Source organism: Neophocaena asiaeorientalis, unplaced genomic scaffold (genome assembly GCF_003031525.2).
Source record: "Neophocaena asiaeorientalis asiaeorientalis breed wild unplaced genomic scaffold, Neophocaena_asiaeorientalis_V1.1 scaffold218, whole genome shotgun sequence".
In the NCBI taxonomy this organism is placed as follows: Eukaryota; Metazoa; Chordata; class Mammalia; order Artiodactyla; family Phocoenidae; genus Neophocaena; species Neophocaena asiaeorientalis.
Genome location: NW_020172818.1, coordinates 13055357 through 13072239, shown reverse-complemented (window position 1 = coordinate 13072239; position 16883 = coordinate 13055357). Strand labels below are relative to the sequence as shown.

The window sequence follows — 16883 nt, the reverse complement described above, 5'->3', positions numbered from 1 at the left end:
ATACAAAGAACTCTTAAAACTAAATATAAGAGAACAAACAACCCGATTAAAAAACAGGCCACAGGGCTTCCCTGGTGACGCAGTGGTTGAGAGTCCGCCTGCCGATGCAGGGGACACGGGTTCGTGCCCCGGTCCGGGAAGATCCCACATGCCGCGGAGCGGCTGAGCCCGTGAGCCATGGCCGCTGAGCCTGCGCGTCCGGAGCCTGTGCTCCGCAACGGGAGAGGCCGCGACAGTGAGAGGCCTGCGTACCGCAAAAAAACAAAACAAAACAAAACAAAAACAAACAGACAAAAAACAGGCCACAAATCTGAATAGACACCCCACCAAAGAAGACAGACACATGGCAAATAAACATAAGAAAAGATGCTCAACATCATGTTATTACAGAATTGAAAATCAAAATGACAAGAATAACACTACACACCTATGGTATCTCAAAATACCGTAACAGCCAAAATTCAGAACACTGACAACACTTATTGCTGGTGAGGATGTAGAGCAACAGGAACACTCAGTCATCATGGCAGGATGCAAATAGTACAGCTACTTCGGAGGAAAGTTTGGCAGTTTCTTGGGAAACTGACACCACTTCAGCCAGACACACGCCCAGGGAGTCCCTGATGTCAGTGTCTGGTCCAGAAGGCCTGGGTATTGAACTGGTGCTCTGACTGAGCAAACAGTGGCTTCATCTGACCCAGTCATCAACCTCCTTAAGCTGAGCATCTGTCATTTTTAGAAGCTTTGCATCTTTTTAGTCTTTGCTAGTCATTGTGTGTGTACAGATGTTTTGATGGGGGTTGAAGTGGGAAAGCCTAGAGGAATAGAGAGCTCTCTGGGTTCCTAATTTAGATGGGTTTATTTTTGTATTCAATATCTAATAGTATTCCACTGTGTGGCTGTGGTACAGCAATAAAAAGAGCAATTAATTCAGCAGTAATAAGAAGTGAGCTCTCAAGCCACAGAAAGACGTGGAGGAATCTTAAATGCATATTGTTCATTAAAATAAACCAATCCGAAAAGGCTACATACTGGATGATTCCAGCCATATGACATTCTGGAAAAGGCAAAACTAGGGAAACAGTAAAAAGTTCAGGAATTGCCAACAGTTTAAGGGGAGGGAGGGAAGGATGGATAGGTGGAGTGCAGGGGGTTTTTAGGGCAGTGAAACTATTCTGTATGATAGAGTAATGATGAACACATGTCATTATACAAGTGTTAAAACCCATAGAATATACAACACAAACAATAAACCCTGATGTAAACTATGAACTTTAGTTAATAGTAATGTATCAATATTGGCTCATCATTTGTAACAACTATACCACATTAATATGTTTTATAACAGGAGAGTTGGGGCAGGGGGAGGGCACAGTTTATGGGAACTCTGTGTACTCTCTGCTCAATTTTTCCATAAGCCTAAAATTACTTTGAAAATGAAATCTATTCATTTAAAGAAAAGATTTATATATGGATTTTTTTTTTCTCTGAGTAGAAAGTAGATATATCACTGGATTGAACCATCTTTGACTACAAAATATCCTCAACTATGCTACATACTACTTTGTGCCTTAAATTCAGTTCCAGTTTGATATTTATATTGCTGTTCTGACATCGTTTTCTTTCATTTTCCTGATTAACCTTCGTCTGCCCATTTCATTGTTTTCAACCTTTGTTTCATTTGTTTAGGTAGATTGTTTTTAAATTGGGAAAAAAATTGTTCTAAGAAACAAAAGTCATATGTTCTCTAAGTATGTATTAGCTTCCAAGAGCTTCAGATTATACTTCACATCATATATCTATTTGTTATTCATTTCAGTGTTAATTTGTGCCTTCCCTGCTTTTTATATATTTGAAGATTGCTGTTTTAAAATGTTTCTACCAGATCAAGGCAGTTAACAACTCTTCAGAACTGCTCTAAAATTATTTCATTTTTCTTTTCTCTAAAAAATTTAGGACAAAGTTGCTTTAGGAGCTAAGCCCTATAAAGAAGAAATTGAAGAGCTCAAAACAAAGCTGGTGAAAATAGACCTAGAGAAGATGAAAAATGCCAAGGATTTTGAAAAGGAGTATGTCTTTGCCTTAATTGAACATGACTTTAAAAGCTTAAATTTCCTTTCAAAACTATATAACTTCTTTTGCATTAGTTAACTTTTTTAAATATATGAAAATATTGTTATTGCTTTTTAAAAAAATAAATGCAAACATTCACAGATTTTAAATCTATTAAATTCTCATTACATATGCAAAATTTTTAAAATAAGCACAATTCTGATTACTAACACACTATGTCTTTGGATGCTTCTTGCTCAATCATATTTAAATAGCTTTAAAATATCCTTTTTATGCTTGAAAGTAAATGTTAAGAACCTGTGGTGTATTTAGCAGTTTGACTAAGGTCTCTGTTGGTTCTCTTAATTTTATTTGTTCTTCCCATTGTATTTTTATGAAAAAGTTGTATTTCCTTTTAAATTATAATACCTAATGCCCAAGAGCATATCCTCTTTTTATTGATTTATTTATATATAGTACTATATATGTAATAACGTGCCTCAAGTTCTTTGTGGTATAGCCTAATGAAAAGAACATTAGCCAGTGTCGGGGAAACTAAATTAGAAATATGTTGCCTCTAATGAATATATCACCTTACACAAGCTGTTTAATCTCTCTGGGCCTCACATTCATAATCAATAAAAGGATAGGTTTATATTAAAGGATTTCTTAAGATCCCTTCTGGCTCCTAACACTTTTAATTCTTCCTATAAATATTTAATGATGATATCTAATTTTGCCTAAAATGTAGCACTCTGAATCTTCATTCGTTCTAACCAGGCTTCTGGTGATAAGAAGTGAAACTTAGGTCTATTAAGATCTTCATTATAAAAAGCAATTTTACTTATAGAATCGAATCAGCAGATACTGTCAGCCTCTAAGAAAAGCAGAGTATCGTTGCTGATTTATCATTGCTGATTTATCATTGCTGATTAATGCTTAAGCAAACAGTTCACAAAATGTCTCTACCAGGGAACAATGAGTAGAATTTGACCTTTGACTGTATCACCTTAGACCAGAGCTGCAGCCAGGGTTTGCTTTCCTGACAATGTTAGAAAGGAAGCTGCTTTTTGCTTTCATGCTCTGGTAATTGTTGTACCTTCAAGGTATTTCTAGGACCTCATGGTAACAGACCAATTATTTATTTTATGGTGCCCCCAGATATAATTTTACACAATATCTGGTTAATAGCTCTTGGGCTTCCAGAAATTTTAAAAGAATTGATTTCTCAATGTTAAAAAAAATTGCTGCTGCAACCAAACAGAATACTTCCAATTTGGTGGTGTTATAGCTGTGAGGTGCATGATACCAGGAGGGTGTCATGAGGGCTCATCTACTGCTACCAGGACATTGTGTTTATGTGATGTGTCCTATTAGAAAATTCTTGACAGCAGTTGTGTTTATTCCTTCATTAAAAATTAGTTTCTGGGCTTTTACATATTTCTATTGTTCTTAATAGAATCGCTTCGACAAAAGCCACTGTGGAATATCAAAAAGAAGTTATAAGGCTATTGAGAGAAAATCTTAGAAGAAATCAACAGGCCCAAGATACCTCAAGTAAGTAGAAAATGCTGATACTTCCCAATCTTTCCATTTTACTGCAATACACTTACATATTTTGAAGACTGCTATTACAGGTATGATAGTCAAAAATAAAGCTAAGTTAATCACTGATTTAGAAAGAACTTTTTATTTTTTTAGTTTTTTGGCTGCGTTGGGTCTTTGTTGCTGCATGCGGGTTTTTCTGTGGTTGCAGTGTGCGGGCTACACATTGCGGTGGTTTCTCTTGTGGAGCACAGGCTCTAGGCACACGGGCTTCAGTAGTTGTGGCACGTGGGCTCAGTAGCTGTGGCTCACAGGCTCTAGAGCGCAGGCTCAGTAGTTGTGGTGCACAGGCTTAGTTGCTCCGCGGCATGTGGGATCTTCCCAGACGAGGTCTCGAACCCGTGTCCCCTGCATTGGCAGGCGGGTTCTTAACCACTGCACCACCAGGGAAGCCCCAAGAAAAAACTATTTTTAAAATGAATTCATTGGGCTCATATTTATCCTGTGACATCTCCTTAGTTTACTGTAATCTTAACTGTCTGTCCATTATAGATTTTTAGAAAATACAAATTTTACTTCTGCATAATCAGATCTTTACCTATTGGTGAAGATATCTTCAGCACTGTAAAAGAATGACTTAACTATCAGGGTAGAAGTACACGTCCCAATAAAAATACAAGCACATGTCTTAATAGATTGTAACCATGTGCACGGTAAAAATATTATCAGTTCACAGTAAAAATAACTAAATATTATCCTACTTGTTCTTGATACTGAAAATATAGAGTTGATGCATACTTGCAAACTTTTTGAAATTTATCTTAGGAACAGTCTTCTCTCAAACTATACCTTTTTCTGTATTTCTATCTCTTATATTTCATTTGAAAAGAGAAAATGCTGAACAGTACTTGGGGCAGCTTTGTATAGTAAGACAAGCATTGAACTAGCAGTCAGGGACAGGCCTCTGAACTGATTGCTCTCACTTAAGGGCTGTGTGAAATCCTGAAGACAATGTATATAATAAGGATCAAACTAAAAGTTGTGTGTGCAAAGCACACTGAAAATTCTAAAGGTCAAGCAAGTGTAAGATGATATTTGTGTGTATTATTGTCCACTCATTTAAAAAAAAGAATTAGAGATAGTGTTAAAGATGATCATAGCTACTATCTGGAAAACTTCAAGGGATAAAAATAGAACTGAGGATTCCTTGTTGTTACAGAAGGGTCAAGATAATTACTCTTGATTTGTAAGTGACTTTCAGGTACATATTGTCCCTGAATTCAGAATAATTCAAAAGGAAATGGACATTGAGTATCTTCCCCACACACACCTTATCCCCCTTTTATAAATCATCAGTGACCCAGTGGATTATTCTATTTCATAAGCACCTCACACTCGTATGCAGTTGTATCTAAAATTTACAGAACAGTTCCTTACGTTACTTTTACACACACAGTGTAGAATACTTAATAATATATGCTCTAATATCATTCTAAGGTTTATCTTGTGAACAGGTATGTGTTGAATACTCGTGATGCACTGAATGACAGGGGTGGACCCCACACACACTGTAGGAAGAAGCCCGCCAGGTGATTCTACTGCTCTAGAAGATAGATCAATGGAGGACAGCTCTGGGGAGGATTGTTACTACCACAGTGATGGTGAACGATCTCAGCAGGATTATGAGAGTGGAATTGGTGGGTGGAGAGAAGCAGGAGGACTCGAGAGCTGTTTAGAATTGATGACCAAATAGCCGTGTGAGGTTAAGGGAGAAGGAGGTGGGCAAGGATGACTTCCAGGGAGATGGTGGTATATTGGTTTTTATAGTGACTTACTACCTTTCATAATGTTTTCTTTATTTCTTTATTTGGAACTACTAAAATTATCACCTGTCTGTATTTTTGCCTCCCACAGTGGTATCAGAACATGCTGATCCTCAGCCTTCAAATAAACCCTTCACCTGTGGAGGTGGCAGTGGCATTGTACAAAGCACGAAAGCTCTTATCCTGAAGAGTGAGTATATACGGCTGGAAAAGGAAGTTTCCAAGTTAAAGCAGCAAAATGAACAGCTAATAAAGCAAAAGAATGAGCTGTTAAGGTAGGATCTGCTCACACGATATAGAAATTATACTTACGTCTTACGTGTCGGGGAGGATGATATAGACACATACATAAATAGTTTTTGCGGTTGGCAATCCTTCACACATACGGAGAAAGTAATTTTTAAGTTACATAAAATATGTCTTTTTTAAAAGGCATAAGAATATGGTAGCACCATTCCAGATGTTGGTTATCTGTCAATTGACCTATTTTTAACTAAGCCAAGAACTAGGAAGTAAAGAAGGATCTTTGAGGGAACAGCTTAAATATACCACAAGTCCATATACCCAAGTCAATGAGGCTCTTACTCAAGGAGGAACCCCTTAGGTCCATTATCGTAGCCTACTTAGTTTTACTTTAAAAACAGTTCTGACAAATTTAATTATTTGGCTTCTACCAATGACTAGAATCTTGTGCTAACCTCTACCAATGAGATGAGGAAAAAAAATAGGCATTAAACAAATAATTCCACAAATAACTAATCCTTTGTAATGAGTGCTATCAAGCAAACAGCAACAACAAAAAATAGGACATTATGAAAGGGTATAACACAGAGGGATCAAACCTTCCCTAGGTATGGGGAGGGGTGGTGATCAAGAGACTGACCTTTAAGACTGGATGTGAAAAATGAGTAGAAATTAGGCCAGGTGAAAGGAGAGGTGGGTAAGCCTTCTAGGCTGAGGGAGCAGCACGTGCACAGGCTTTGAGTCAGGAAGGGCGACCAGCTGGTGGAACTGAAAGACATCCACTGTGGCCAGGGCATAGAGACTGAGACAGTGAAGTGCAAGATGAGATGCCAGAGGTAACTGGTCCAGGTTACACAGGCCCCAAAGGTCACTGGGAGGACGTTTGGGTGGTATCCTAAAACGTAAGGGAAGGATTAATTCCACTGGAGGATTTTAAGCCAAGGCCTGCTGAGATCAGATAGCATCACAGTATAGGAGGCCCCAATTTAGGAATCTGTTTATTGTTGTCCAAGCAAAAGATAATTTTGGCATGGACTGGAATGGTGCCAATGCAGATAAAAATAAGGAAATGAATTTGAGAAGTAAGTATGAGGTTGTATCAACAGACTTGGCTCACGTAAAGGAGAGAAAGGCCCCTAGGATGGTTGCCCAGGTTTCTGTCTGGAGAAACTGGATAAATGCTGGTGGCATTTCCTATGAGAAGCAAGACTGTAACTAATCCAGAAAAGTACCGTGAATTATTTCTTTTAAAATAACAAAGGTACATTAGAATCATCTACCCAGACTGATTTATCGAATTATGGCCACAAATTATCAACAGATAAACCTCTGGACGATATCACTGATTTATTTAAAAACCTGATGTCATGCTCTGAGCTTTCTTTTCAAAACTCCATGATTTCGGAGGTTATTACAATTACTTAAACTATACTGACCTCATTTCATTTTCTGAACTGTGGAAACAGTCCAAACAGGAAACATTAGGTTGAAACTTAACTATAAATATGATTAAATGGTAAATTATAGGTTATGTATATTTTACCACAATTTAAAGCAGTTTTTTTTTTCTTAACTTAAACATGAGTACGTTGCAGGAATTGCAGTCTTATGTTCTCCTTTTTTCTCCACCTCCACCCCACCCGCCCCGCCCTGACCCCTCACATTTAAGCAATAATCATCATCTTTACAATGAGGTCAAAACGTGGAAGGAGAGAACCCTTAAAAGAGAGGCTCACAAAGAAGTAACTTGTGAGAATTCTCCAAAGTCTCCTAAAGTGACTGGAACAGCCTCTAAAAAGAGACAACATATGTCATCTCAGTGCAAAGAAAGGAATTTACAAGATCCTGTGCCAAAGGAATCGCCAAAATCTTGGTTTTTTGATAGCCGATCAAAGTCTTTGCCAGTACCTTCTCCAGTTCACTATTTTGATAACTCAGGTTTAGGCCTTTGCCCAGGTAGGTAAATATACTGGTTGCTTGGAAATGGGGCGGGGATGGGGGGGGATACCAGTCGGAACCTCTCTTTAATGTGTGATCCCCACAGGGCAAGTGTAGACAAGAGAGGATGGCGTTGATGAGGCTCACAGTGCACAGACTTCATTGCTGTTTCTGTGGGAGAAAGTTTCTCCAAAGCACAGCTCTGAAGTGCAGTAGTCACTTTTTACCCCAAGTGAAGCCTTTTTTTTTTTTCTTTCCTTTGGTATGTAAAAATTCTACTTGTGAGTCATTGCTTAGCAAATCAAATCTGAAAATAAGATATTATTTCTTTAGAAATGCAAGAAAACAACCCCAAGTGAAGGTTGCCTCTTAAACCCTCAGCTTTCCCCTGGAATGGACAAGCAACTCTCCCAAGGCCATAAAGATACTACCTTATAAACAAAACCAGTTTTACTGAAAAAGATTTTCCTATCGATTCAATGGGCCAGTATTTCCAATAGTATTATATTCATTTTACACAAGCCAGATCATAGACTTGTATCATTTACTTATTCATTTAATCAATCAGAATTTTTTTATTTCAACTCTGTGTCACACATTAGACCCTAATGGTACATTAATAAGCAAAACCAGATATGGTCCCTGCCCTCTTAGAGCTTACAGTCTAACAGGTATTGACAGGAATCAAGTGACAAAAAAAAAGTAAAATTCTAGAGTGCAAAAGGCTATGAGACTTATAATATAGGTTGTTGTTTTTTAAATATTACAGAAGTCTTCCTTGAAAAAGGGAACTGAGATCTAGGAGGTTAATGTGAGTTAGCTTAACAAAGAGGGGAGGGAAAAGCATTTCAGGCAGATGGGACAGTGACAGCCGCCGTCAGGGTAGGAGGAACCACAGTCAGGGGAAGGATTGAAAGAAATATGCTGTGACCAGAGCACAAGGAACACAGGCTTCTGTGGATGTAGTCAGTGAAGCCAAAGAGAGAGCTCAGAGCCAGACATGCAGGACTTTGTAGATAGTGTGAAGGAATTTAAACTTGATCCTGTAGGCATATAGAGGAAGCTGTTGGAAGACTTTAAACAATATCAGGGGAACGTGATGACTTGTAAATTTTGAAAACATTACCTCAGATGTTAGGTAACCAACAAATCATAGGAGCAAGAGTTTGACAGTTGCCTGGGCAAGGGTGACAGCATGAACCTGGGCAGGTGCAATGGAGATGGAGAGACGTGGACAGATGGGAGAGATTTGGGGGCAAAATGAGCAGTGCTAGGTGCCTGATCGGATGGACTGGGGTGGAGTCGGGGATCGCCCCCAGCTCTGCGGAGGTGCTATACACAGAGGTGGGGAACATGTCCGGAGAAGCTCTGTAATATGGCGTTTCTCAGTCTTTGTCACCACATAGCATTTATCATGTACCCACGTGTGTATGGCCACGGCCCTTTGTGACAGTGTATCTGCCTCTCAGAAACACCCTTTTATGCACTTGTAGAAACCTAAAGCAACAAAACTGTACATTAAGAGAGGCAGCTGCCAGAGATCATTTAAAGCTCTGAGCAAAGGTTACCAGGGTTTACGAGAACTCTGCTTTGTGACAAAGAGGGAATCAGTCTGTTCTCGTCAACTACACGTCAAAATTGGATCACGTCAGCGCTCTGACAGTGCTGTTAGAGATATAGGACGAAACAACGCAATTTGGGAAAAATTTTGAACTATTCACTTCATTGAACAGTATGTAACAAACATTTGAGGACCTTCCATTAGCTAACACTTCTAAGGAACTTTTGCTGTATACACACACACACACACCATTTTAGAAGGGTCTATTCAAACACTGATAAAGTTTTATAATCACCTATTGATTTTTATCTGACAGTGCCAAAGGCACATGCATAATATGAAGTAATCCAACCTCAAATAAAAATGCTTAAGTTTTTTAATCAATACATGGGTCTCTCTGGTACAGTTTTTAAGTAAAATAAAAGAGTAGTCTGGAGGGATATATAAATCAAAAACTGACCAATTCAAAATTAAAGGACATAGTCTCAGCTTGAATTAGTAAAATGTCAGTCTAAAATAATTTTAATTATAAAAGTAAATTTATATTATCTCAACACCTAAGATAATTTCTAAGACCCGTTGTTCTAGATTTACCTTCATGAATATAATAATTTGAAAATAGATATTGTTTATAAACAAATAGATGCAGTTGAAGTGCTTTTTAAAGGCTCAAAGAAAACTTTTTAAAGATGGCTAAATATTCTCTAAAATACATAGTATTTGTACAGCTCGCCATTTTTTTTTTCCCCCTAAAAATAGGACAAAAGAAAATCTAACTGAGTTAATCTGTGTTTGGTTCACTTTGAATCTCAAATTGATGAATTCCAAATAAGACTTTATTACTTCTTGGTTTTATGTACAATATGGTTTTTCTAACAATTCATCTTATGAGAAAAGGGAGAATAAACTTCTTCAACTCTGAAGCTAACACACGATTGTGAAGCAATCATACTCCAATAAAGTTCTATTAAAAAAAAAACTTCAACTCTGCCGAAGTGAAATATAGTTTTTTAACAAGCAAACTAATGAACCATGTTTAAGTGCCGTGTTCCATTCTTCTTACATCTCTTCTTATATCTCTACTCCAAACATCCTTTTCACTTTAGTTGTATTTGAGATTTGTATATGTTTTTACTAAGATTACTTTTGTTGTTGATTTTTTTTTTTTTTCCTCTCAGAAGAACAAATTGCTGGAGCAGAGACTGTGGATCCCCAGCCAGGTCCTTGGCATGCGTCCTCTGGAAAAGATGTGCCCGAGTGCAAGACTCAGTAGATTACTCTGTCACTTTTCTGGGGGCCCAGCGTTCCATGTTTGGAAATGCCTGCGTTTATCCCTGGCGATGATGTCACAGTCCAACTTAATTTCACTTCAGTTTTCACTTTGCCAGTAGAATTGGAAGGTGAAGAAACGGGATTCATTCCCGTTATTTAGAATGGTGATAGCAATCAGTACCTTCTTCTTGAATGTGGTAATCCTTTAGAAGTTGAATAGTTTTATTTATTTATATGTTTTGTAAAGAATAAAGTTATTGAAGGAAATTTCCAATCTTTCCACGTATACATAAAATGTATACTTTTTCATTAATGTAAAGTTATCCACATGTGACTTAGAGAATTCCAAAGCATGATTCATAAATTAATATGAAACATCATTTAATTGACAAAATTACAGACTCCCTTTTTAGTACCTTGAACATTCAATAAACGTTTGCTTAGTTCTGAATGACGGCACCATGTAATATTAACTGATGGTTTCTCGGTGGGGTACTCAGGGTATATTTGGCTCTCTTCTCTTCTTGTTTGTTGACTTTCAGAATTTTGCTGTAAAAATACACACATGCATTCCACACTTAGGTTGTTAAGGAATAGCAAGTGATACGACCTCTTCATTTTCTAGTTTTAATCTTCCTTTTGCTGTGATAAGCTACAAAAGTTGTTTCTCACTTTTCAGTGTTTTACCAACTACCCCACTCCCTATACAAGCACTCTAAATTGGTTGGTTTGTTATTAGACTTTGTACCCGATTGCACATTTATTCCCAAGTAGAAGAACCACATAGATTTATTTTACCCTTTCACTTTAGACATGGGGAAACAGCAACCAGAGTTTCCATCAAAGTTTTCTAAACCTGGGGTCCTCACAGATACGTAAGACATTCTAAGGTGGGCTTCTTCATGTAGGCTGTAAAACCTCTGAAATTTAATGTTAACTTGTGTGTGTGGATTCATTTTTCTAGGGTACTAAGGTCCATACTTGCTTTTATCATACTCCCAGAGGGGTCTCTGACCCTACAAGAGGTTATGAACTACGTTTTAGAGAGTATTTGATATTTTATAGCATATAACTTTGAAAAACCACATAGAACAGCAAGATGCTTAAGGTTCAGAACAGAGTTAGTGATTTCAAGGCATTCTTGGCTCTTTGGTAAGAATATTATTCAAAGGAAGAGACTATGAATTACATCATAGCCATCATTCTAAAGTCTGGATTGGATCTTTTCCCTTATCTTAACATACTGTCACAGGGATTCACTAGGGCTGAGGGGAAAGTGTCCCCTCCTATAATCTCTCCTGGGCCTGTTTCTCCTTTTCACCCTTACCCAAACAGAACACTATAACAGCACTGCAGGTTTGATTCTTTACGACGTCTAGTAGGTACGTTCACCTGAATAATAAAACTAGTTTAAAGGCCATTAAAAATATAATCAGTCATCAGGTTTCCAGTCTAGCAGAATGTTGCTTAACTCTGAATTTGGATGTCCATTTCCTTCCTTGGATTTGGGAAATTTGGGGCCATTATTGATTTCTTCAGATCAGCTCTTCGTCCCCGTCTCTCTTCTGGTCTACTTGCTAGTGTCCCATAAGTACCTTAGGCTCCCTTCACTTTTTTCTTTCTTTTTGCTTCTCTGACTGGATAATTTCAAATGACCTGTCTTCCACTTTGTTGATTCTTCTGCTTGATCAAGTCTGCTGTTGAACCCCTCTAGTGAATTTTTCTATTTGGTTATTATATTCTTCAGTGCCAGAATTTGTTTGGTTCTTTTTTATAGTTTCTATTTATTTGTTAATATTTTCATTTTGCTCGTGCATCATTTTCCTGATTTCATTTAGTTGTCTGCATTCTCTTGTAGATCATTGAGCTTGTTTAAAACTATTATTTTTAATTCTTTGATAGGTAATTCTTAGATTGCCATTTCTTTGGAGTTGGTTTCTGGAGATTTATTTTGTTCCTTTGAATGTGCCATGTTTCTTTGTGTGCCTTCTGACTTTTTGCTGGGTTTTATGCATTTGAGAAAACATCCACCTCACCTCATCTAGCTTCATACAGGGGAGCACCATCAATGAGCTCATTTATAGATGCTGGGGTCCTCCGAATCAACCTTTTGGTGGGATTGCAACTTCTCTGGGCTTGTGTGTGTGATTTGCCAACTCGAGAGGGTTGCCAGTGCCTTTTTCAGGAGCTCATAACCTCTTCCTCCTTCTGGTGTCTGTCTGCAGTACTGCAGGTTCTTTGTTGCTACAGCAGGAAGCCACCCCACTGCCCATTTTTCTCATTGGCCCCCAGGCAGCCAAAGTACATCAGCACCCCAAGTCAGGCGAAACACAAACCAGTCACTTGTGCAGCCATCCAAGAAGCTGGAACACCAGACACACACTCTACTCTTCTTCCCCCCTCTCAAGGATGAAGCTTCAAGCTGGGCATGTTGTCCTGACTGTGCAGAGCCACACCAGCCTCTGATGGCACGGCAGGCTCTCTGGTGCCAAACCATGCCGGTTCCATCAGCACTCCAAGTAGGGGAGCGTGACCAGTCACTCAAGCAGCCCTCGAAAAGCTGGAACTTTGGGTGAATCTTCCACTCTCCTCTTTCCCCCTAGTCCCCATGATGGGGAAACTGAGCCAGGGGCTAAGCTGTGCTAGCCTGGGAGAGGGGTAGTAGCAGGTAAGAAATGGCTCTTCTCACCCGCTTCAGTGTGGCTGTCCTCAGCTTTGCCCTCACCCAGGGTACTGCAATTTCTTAATGGGCTTCTGAAGTTCTCACAAAAGTATTTCGGTCCATATATGGTTGTTAAGTCGGTGTCTGTCGGGGAAAGAGAGCTGGCACTTATGTTGCTCCATCAATGTTGGAATGTTGCTAACCTCTAACGATCTGAGTTTCAATATTGTGATGAGTGTTTGTGAAGGACTGGTAGTGAAAATCAGCGATGGAAACTTGCAAGAAGGTTAAAAAGCAGTAATATGGTCAGACAATACTAAAATGATCTGAAAAGCAAAATTAGGACCAGAGAAGACAAAATATATTTACTGTTCATAAGAAACATGTTCTTGAGCCTGGAAGAATTATTACTGAGAGCCTACCATTCATATTCAGTGAATATTAAAAGACCATCTACTATGAACTCATTGGTCTAGGCCCCAAAAGGTACTTTTGGGTTGTTGTTTTTTTTAATTTTTAAAGGGCAATGTTTGCTATCCATTATAACTGAATATATACTAATCATTAAGTACAAGTGTAACATTGTACTGATGGTTTTACATGCCAAGTCCTTCCTCACAACATCCCTGAGGTAAGTGCTATGACTATTTTAAAGATGAGAAAACTGAGATTTATAGTTAAGTGACTTAGCTAGTGAGAGAAAGACATGGGGCTTACCTTTATCCTTCTGACTTAACAGTCTTTGTTCTGAGCCACTGTGACTATTATAAATACACTTAGCTCCAAGAGCAAAAAAGTGATCGAAAGAAGTTTATTTTTCTCACATAAGAAATCCAGAGGAGTTAGTCTAGGGCTGTTGTCTTGAGGCTGTCTTCAAGGAACCAGGTCCCTTCTCTCACCCTGCTGTCTTTATGCGTCTGACCTCACACCAAGTCACAACATGGCTGCCATGTCCCTATGCATCACAGATGCATTCCAGGAGAAAAGAAGGGAAGGAGCAAAAGTCAAAAGCCTTTCAGAGAGGCATCATCTTTTTATCCAAGAAGGAAGCCCTCAGAGATTGCATGCAGCCTATGTTTCATTGGCCAGCTCTAGTAGCAAAGAAGGCTAGGAATTTGATAGTTGTTTTCCAGCCTTTGCAAAGTAAAAGGCAGGGGAAGTCAGTTGGGTGGGCGTTGAGCGAGCCCTACTTAAATACACATGCACAAAATAGCCTAAACAGTCTCGGCTCAGCTACACACCTGATAAAGTGATGAGTTACTAAGCCTCTAGAGAGGGCTCACAGGATCTAAGTCCATTCTTTTTGATCTGATATTTCTGTTCCCTTCAGCCAAACCTGATTTTTTGCTCTTACCCAACAATGCACTTTGAAGTTCCCCAGACTCAACCCCCTCAGTGTACTCAGGATGCCTGCATTCTGCCACTAAGTATAAGTGTTAGAATAGACTGCGTGTGCCAAAATAACTGTACTTATTCCTTAAAAAGCACAAGAGAATTTTTATTTCCCTCCCTCTGAACTATCTAGGTCAGGGTCCAGAAAGGAAGGCTCCAGTATCTTCAGTGACCTGCATTCCTTCTATTTTGTTGCTAACTTCCACATGCAATTCCTGGCTCATTCCATCTTTGAGTGCTCCCAGAGCAGCACATAGTAGGTGCTAATAAAAGAGAAGGGGGAGCTTCCCTGGTGGCGCACTCGTTGAGAGTCCGCCTGCCGATGCAGGGGACACGGCTTCGTGCCCCGGTCTGGGAAGATCCCACATGCCGCTGAGCCTGCGCGTCCGGAGCCTGTGCTCCGCAACGGGAGAGACCCGCGTACCGGAACAAAAAAAAAAAAGAGAAGGACTTAGGTTAAATTAGTGAAGGAAGTGATTTCAACATTCTAAGTAAGATGCTTTTCTACTTTTCACCTTCTACGTAAATTGGAGTTAACAGTTCTGCCTGAACTCCACTAGATGGCAGCACATTACATATAAAGTATGTGAATGTGCAAATTATTTTCTAAAAACTGGAGGAACCTGAACTACAAATCCCAACATGCATTAGGCACCTGACCTGATTTAGAACAAAGGTCTTAAGTTTGTTGCCCGCGCAGTGATCTGGACGACGCCATCAACTTGCTGCAGTAAAGTAAGATTTCCCAATATATTTTATTTTTTTAATAGATTTATTTATTAATTTATTTATTTTTGGCTTCGTTGGGTCTTCGTTGCTGCCCGCGGGCTTTCTCTAGTTGCAGCCAGCGGGGGCTGCTCTTCGTTGCGGTGCGCGGGCTTCTCATTGCGGTGGCCTCTCGTTGCGGAGCACGGGCTTTAGGCGCGCGGGCTCTAGGCGCGCAGGCTTCAGTAGCGGTGGCGCGTGGGCTCTAGAGCGCAGGCTAACTAGTTGTGGCACACAGGCTTAGTTGCTCCGCGGCATGTGGGATCTTCCTGGACCAGGGCTCGAACCCGTGTCCCCTTTATTGGCAGGCGAATTCTTAACCACTGTTCCACCAGGGAAACCCTCCCAGTATATTTTAAATGAAACTTTGGCCAGGGAAAAGGAGAGGTTTTCTTTTCAGATGTTAGTTTTGCACATTACCTTTTTTCAGGATTAAACTTAGCAGTTAGTTCAGGATAAGGATGGGTTTTCAACAAGTTTGAAACTCCGGTAGGTTTTTCAAAATAGCCAAAGGAGAGGATTTTACAGTGTCAAAGTGGACATTGTTTTCCTGGCTTATGAAGAAAGAGATCCTGAAAATGCTCTGTGTCTCTGCTAATCAAAAATTAACACTTTGAGGGAATTCCCTGGTGGTCCAGTGGTTAGGACTTGGTGCTTTCACTGCTGGGCCCGGGGTTCAATCCCTGGTGGCAGAAATAAGAGCACATAAGGCCTACAGCGCGGCAAAAAAAAATTTAACACTTTTGATTCCAATATTTAGAGTAAGAAATCCATCATGTCTGGTTTTCACGTGGGATTTCTTGAAAGTTGCCTCATTTCACCATTTCAGCCCATGTTTGCACTCATTTTTCCAAACAAATCCGTTTTAATATAATAGTGCAGTTATGTCTAGTAGTAAGGCTTTGGTTCGAAAATCTAGTCCCAGAAAATAGGGAGGACAGCTCGGGGGAGGTTTTCATAGTGAGCAAAACGGCTGCCCTGTGCTTCAGCAGTTGTTTAGTAAGTTCTTCGGTGGGTGTCAAAGCCTCCTAGGGAAACATTTGCAATGTGCCTTCACAGTCCCATGACCCAGAAGTCACCAATGCCAATAGTGTGAAATAGCAGCTTTTTAATACATCATGCTCGAGATTGGGGGAGGGTAAAGATTACTGGAGTTTCGACTCTTAACCATGTTTTAAGTAAAAACATATCACTCATGTAAGAAGAAAAATAAAAGCTGAAAATTCATTGCATCAGAGTAGGTCAGGCATTGTAAAAGCCCAGCTCTCCGTCAATCAGAGACCATCAGTGAAGTCGTAAGCTAGTCCCTGGAGTCAGTCAGCTCTTATAAAAACGCGCTGTTAGTCTAGCCCTCCGAGAAGCTGACTCCGAGAGAGTTCAACACGCACGGGATTTATTAGGGGAAATGCTGGTGCGAGAGAAAATGAGTAGGGAACTAGGTAAGGCTGGGAGAGCCAGCAGACCGCGAGGGAAGTCCGCCTGCAAGGGAGGGAGCGAGGGACACTGGGCTGGGCGGTGTGGGCGCATCCTTCACGGCGCGGGAGGGTCCGCGAGGCCAGCGGGAGGAGCTCGATGTGTCCCAGAAGTGGGCCTGCCTTAGCATTCGTGCCGCACTCAGGCATCGGCTGGG

At 39.8% G+C, this 16883-nt stretch overlaps 2 protein-coding genes across 6 annotated transcripts in view; both read left to right on the top strand.

The window, feature by feature from the left end:
- CENPE (centromere protein E) overlaps nt 1-10669 on the top strand; it is a 72057-nt gene extending 61388 nt beyond the window's left edge. For both annotated transcript variants that reach the window (XM_024741787.1, XM_024741786.1), the window contains 5 exons: nt 1957-2069; nt 3512-3609; nt 5512-5695; nt 7333-7619; nt 10341-10669. In XM_024741787.1, coding sequence (XP_024597555.1) covers nt 1957-2069; nt 3512-3609; nt 5512-5695; nt 7333-7619; nt 10341-10435 — 777 coding nt within the window. In that variant the 3' untranslated portion in view covers nt 10436-10669. The remainder of the gene's footprint in view (nt 1-1956; nt 2070-3511; nt 3610-5511; nt 5696-7332; nt 7620-10340) is intronic.
- Nucleotides 10670-15150: 4481 nt separating this feature from the next.
- The window catches only part of BDH2 (3-hydroxybutyrate dehydrogenase 2), a 24427-nt gene continuing 22694 nt past the window's right edge, over nt 15151-16883 (top strand). For 2 of the 4 annotated variants that reach the window (XM_024741838.1, XM_024741841.1), the window contains exon 1: nt 15151-15223. The gene's annotated coding sequence lies outside the window, so the exon portion shown is untranslated. The remainder of the gene's footprint in view (nt 15224-16883) is intronic. The other 2 variants (XM_024741839.1, XM_024741842.1) reach the window with 1 other exon arrangement.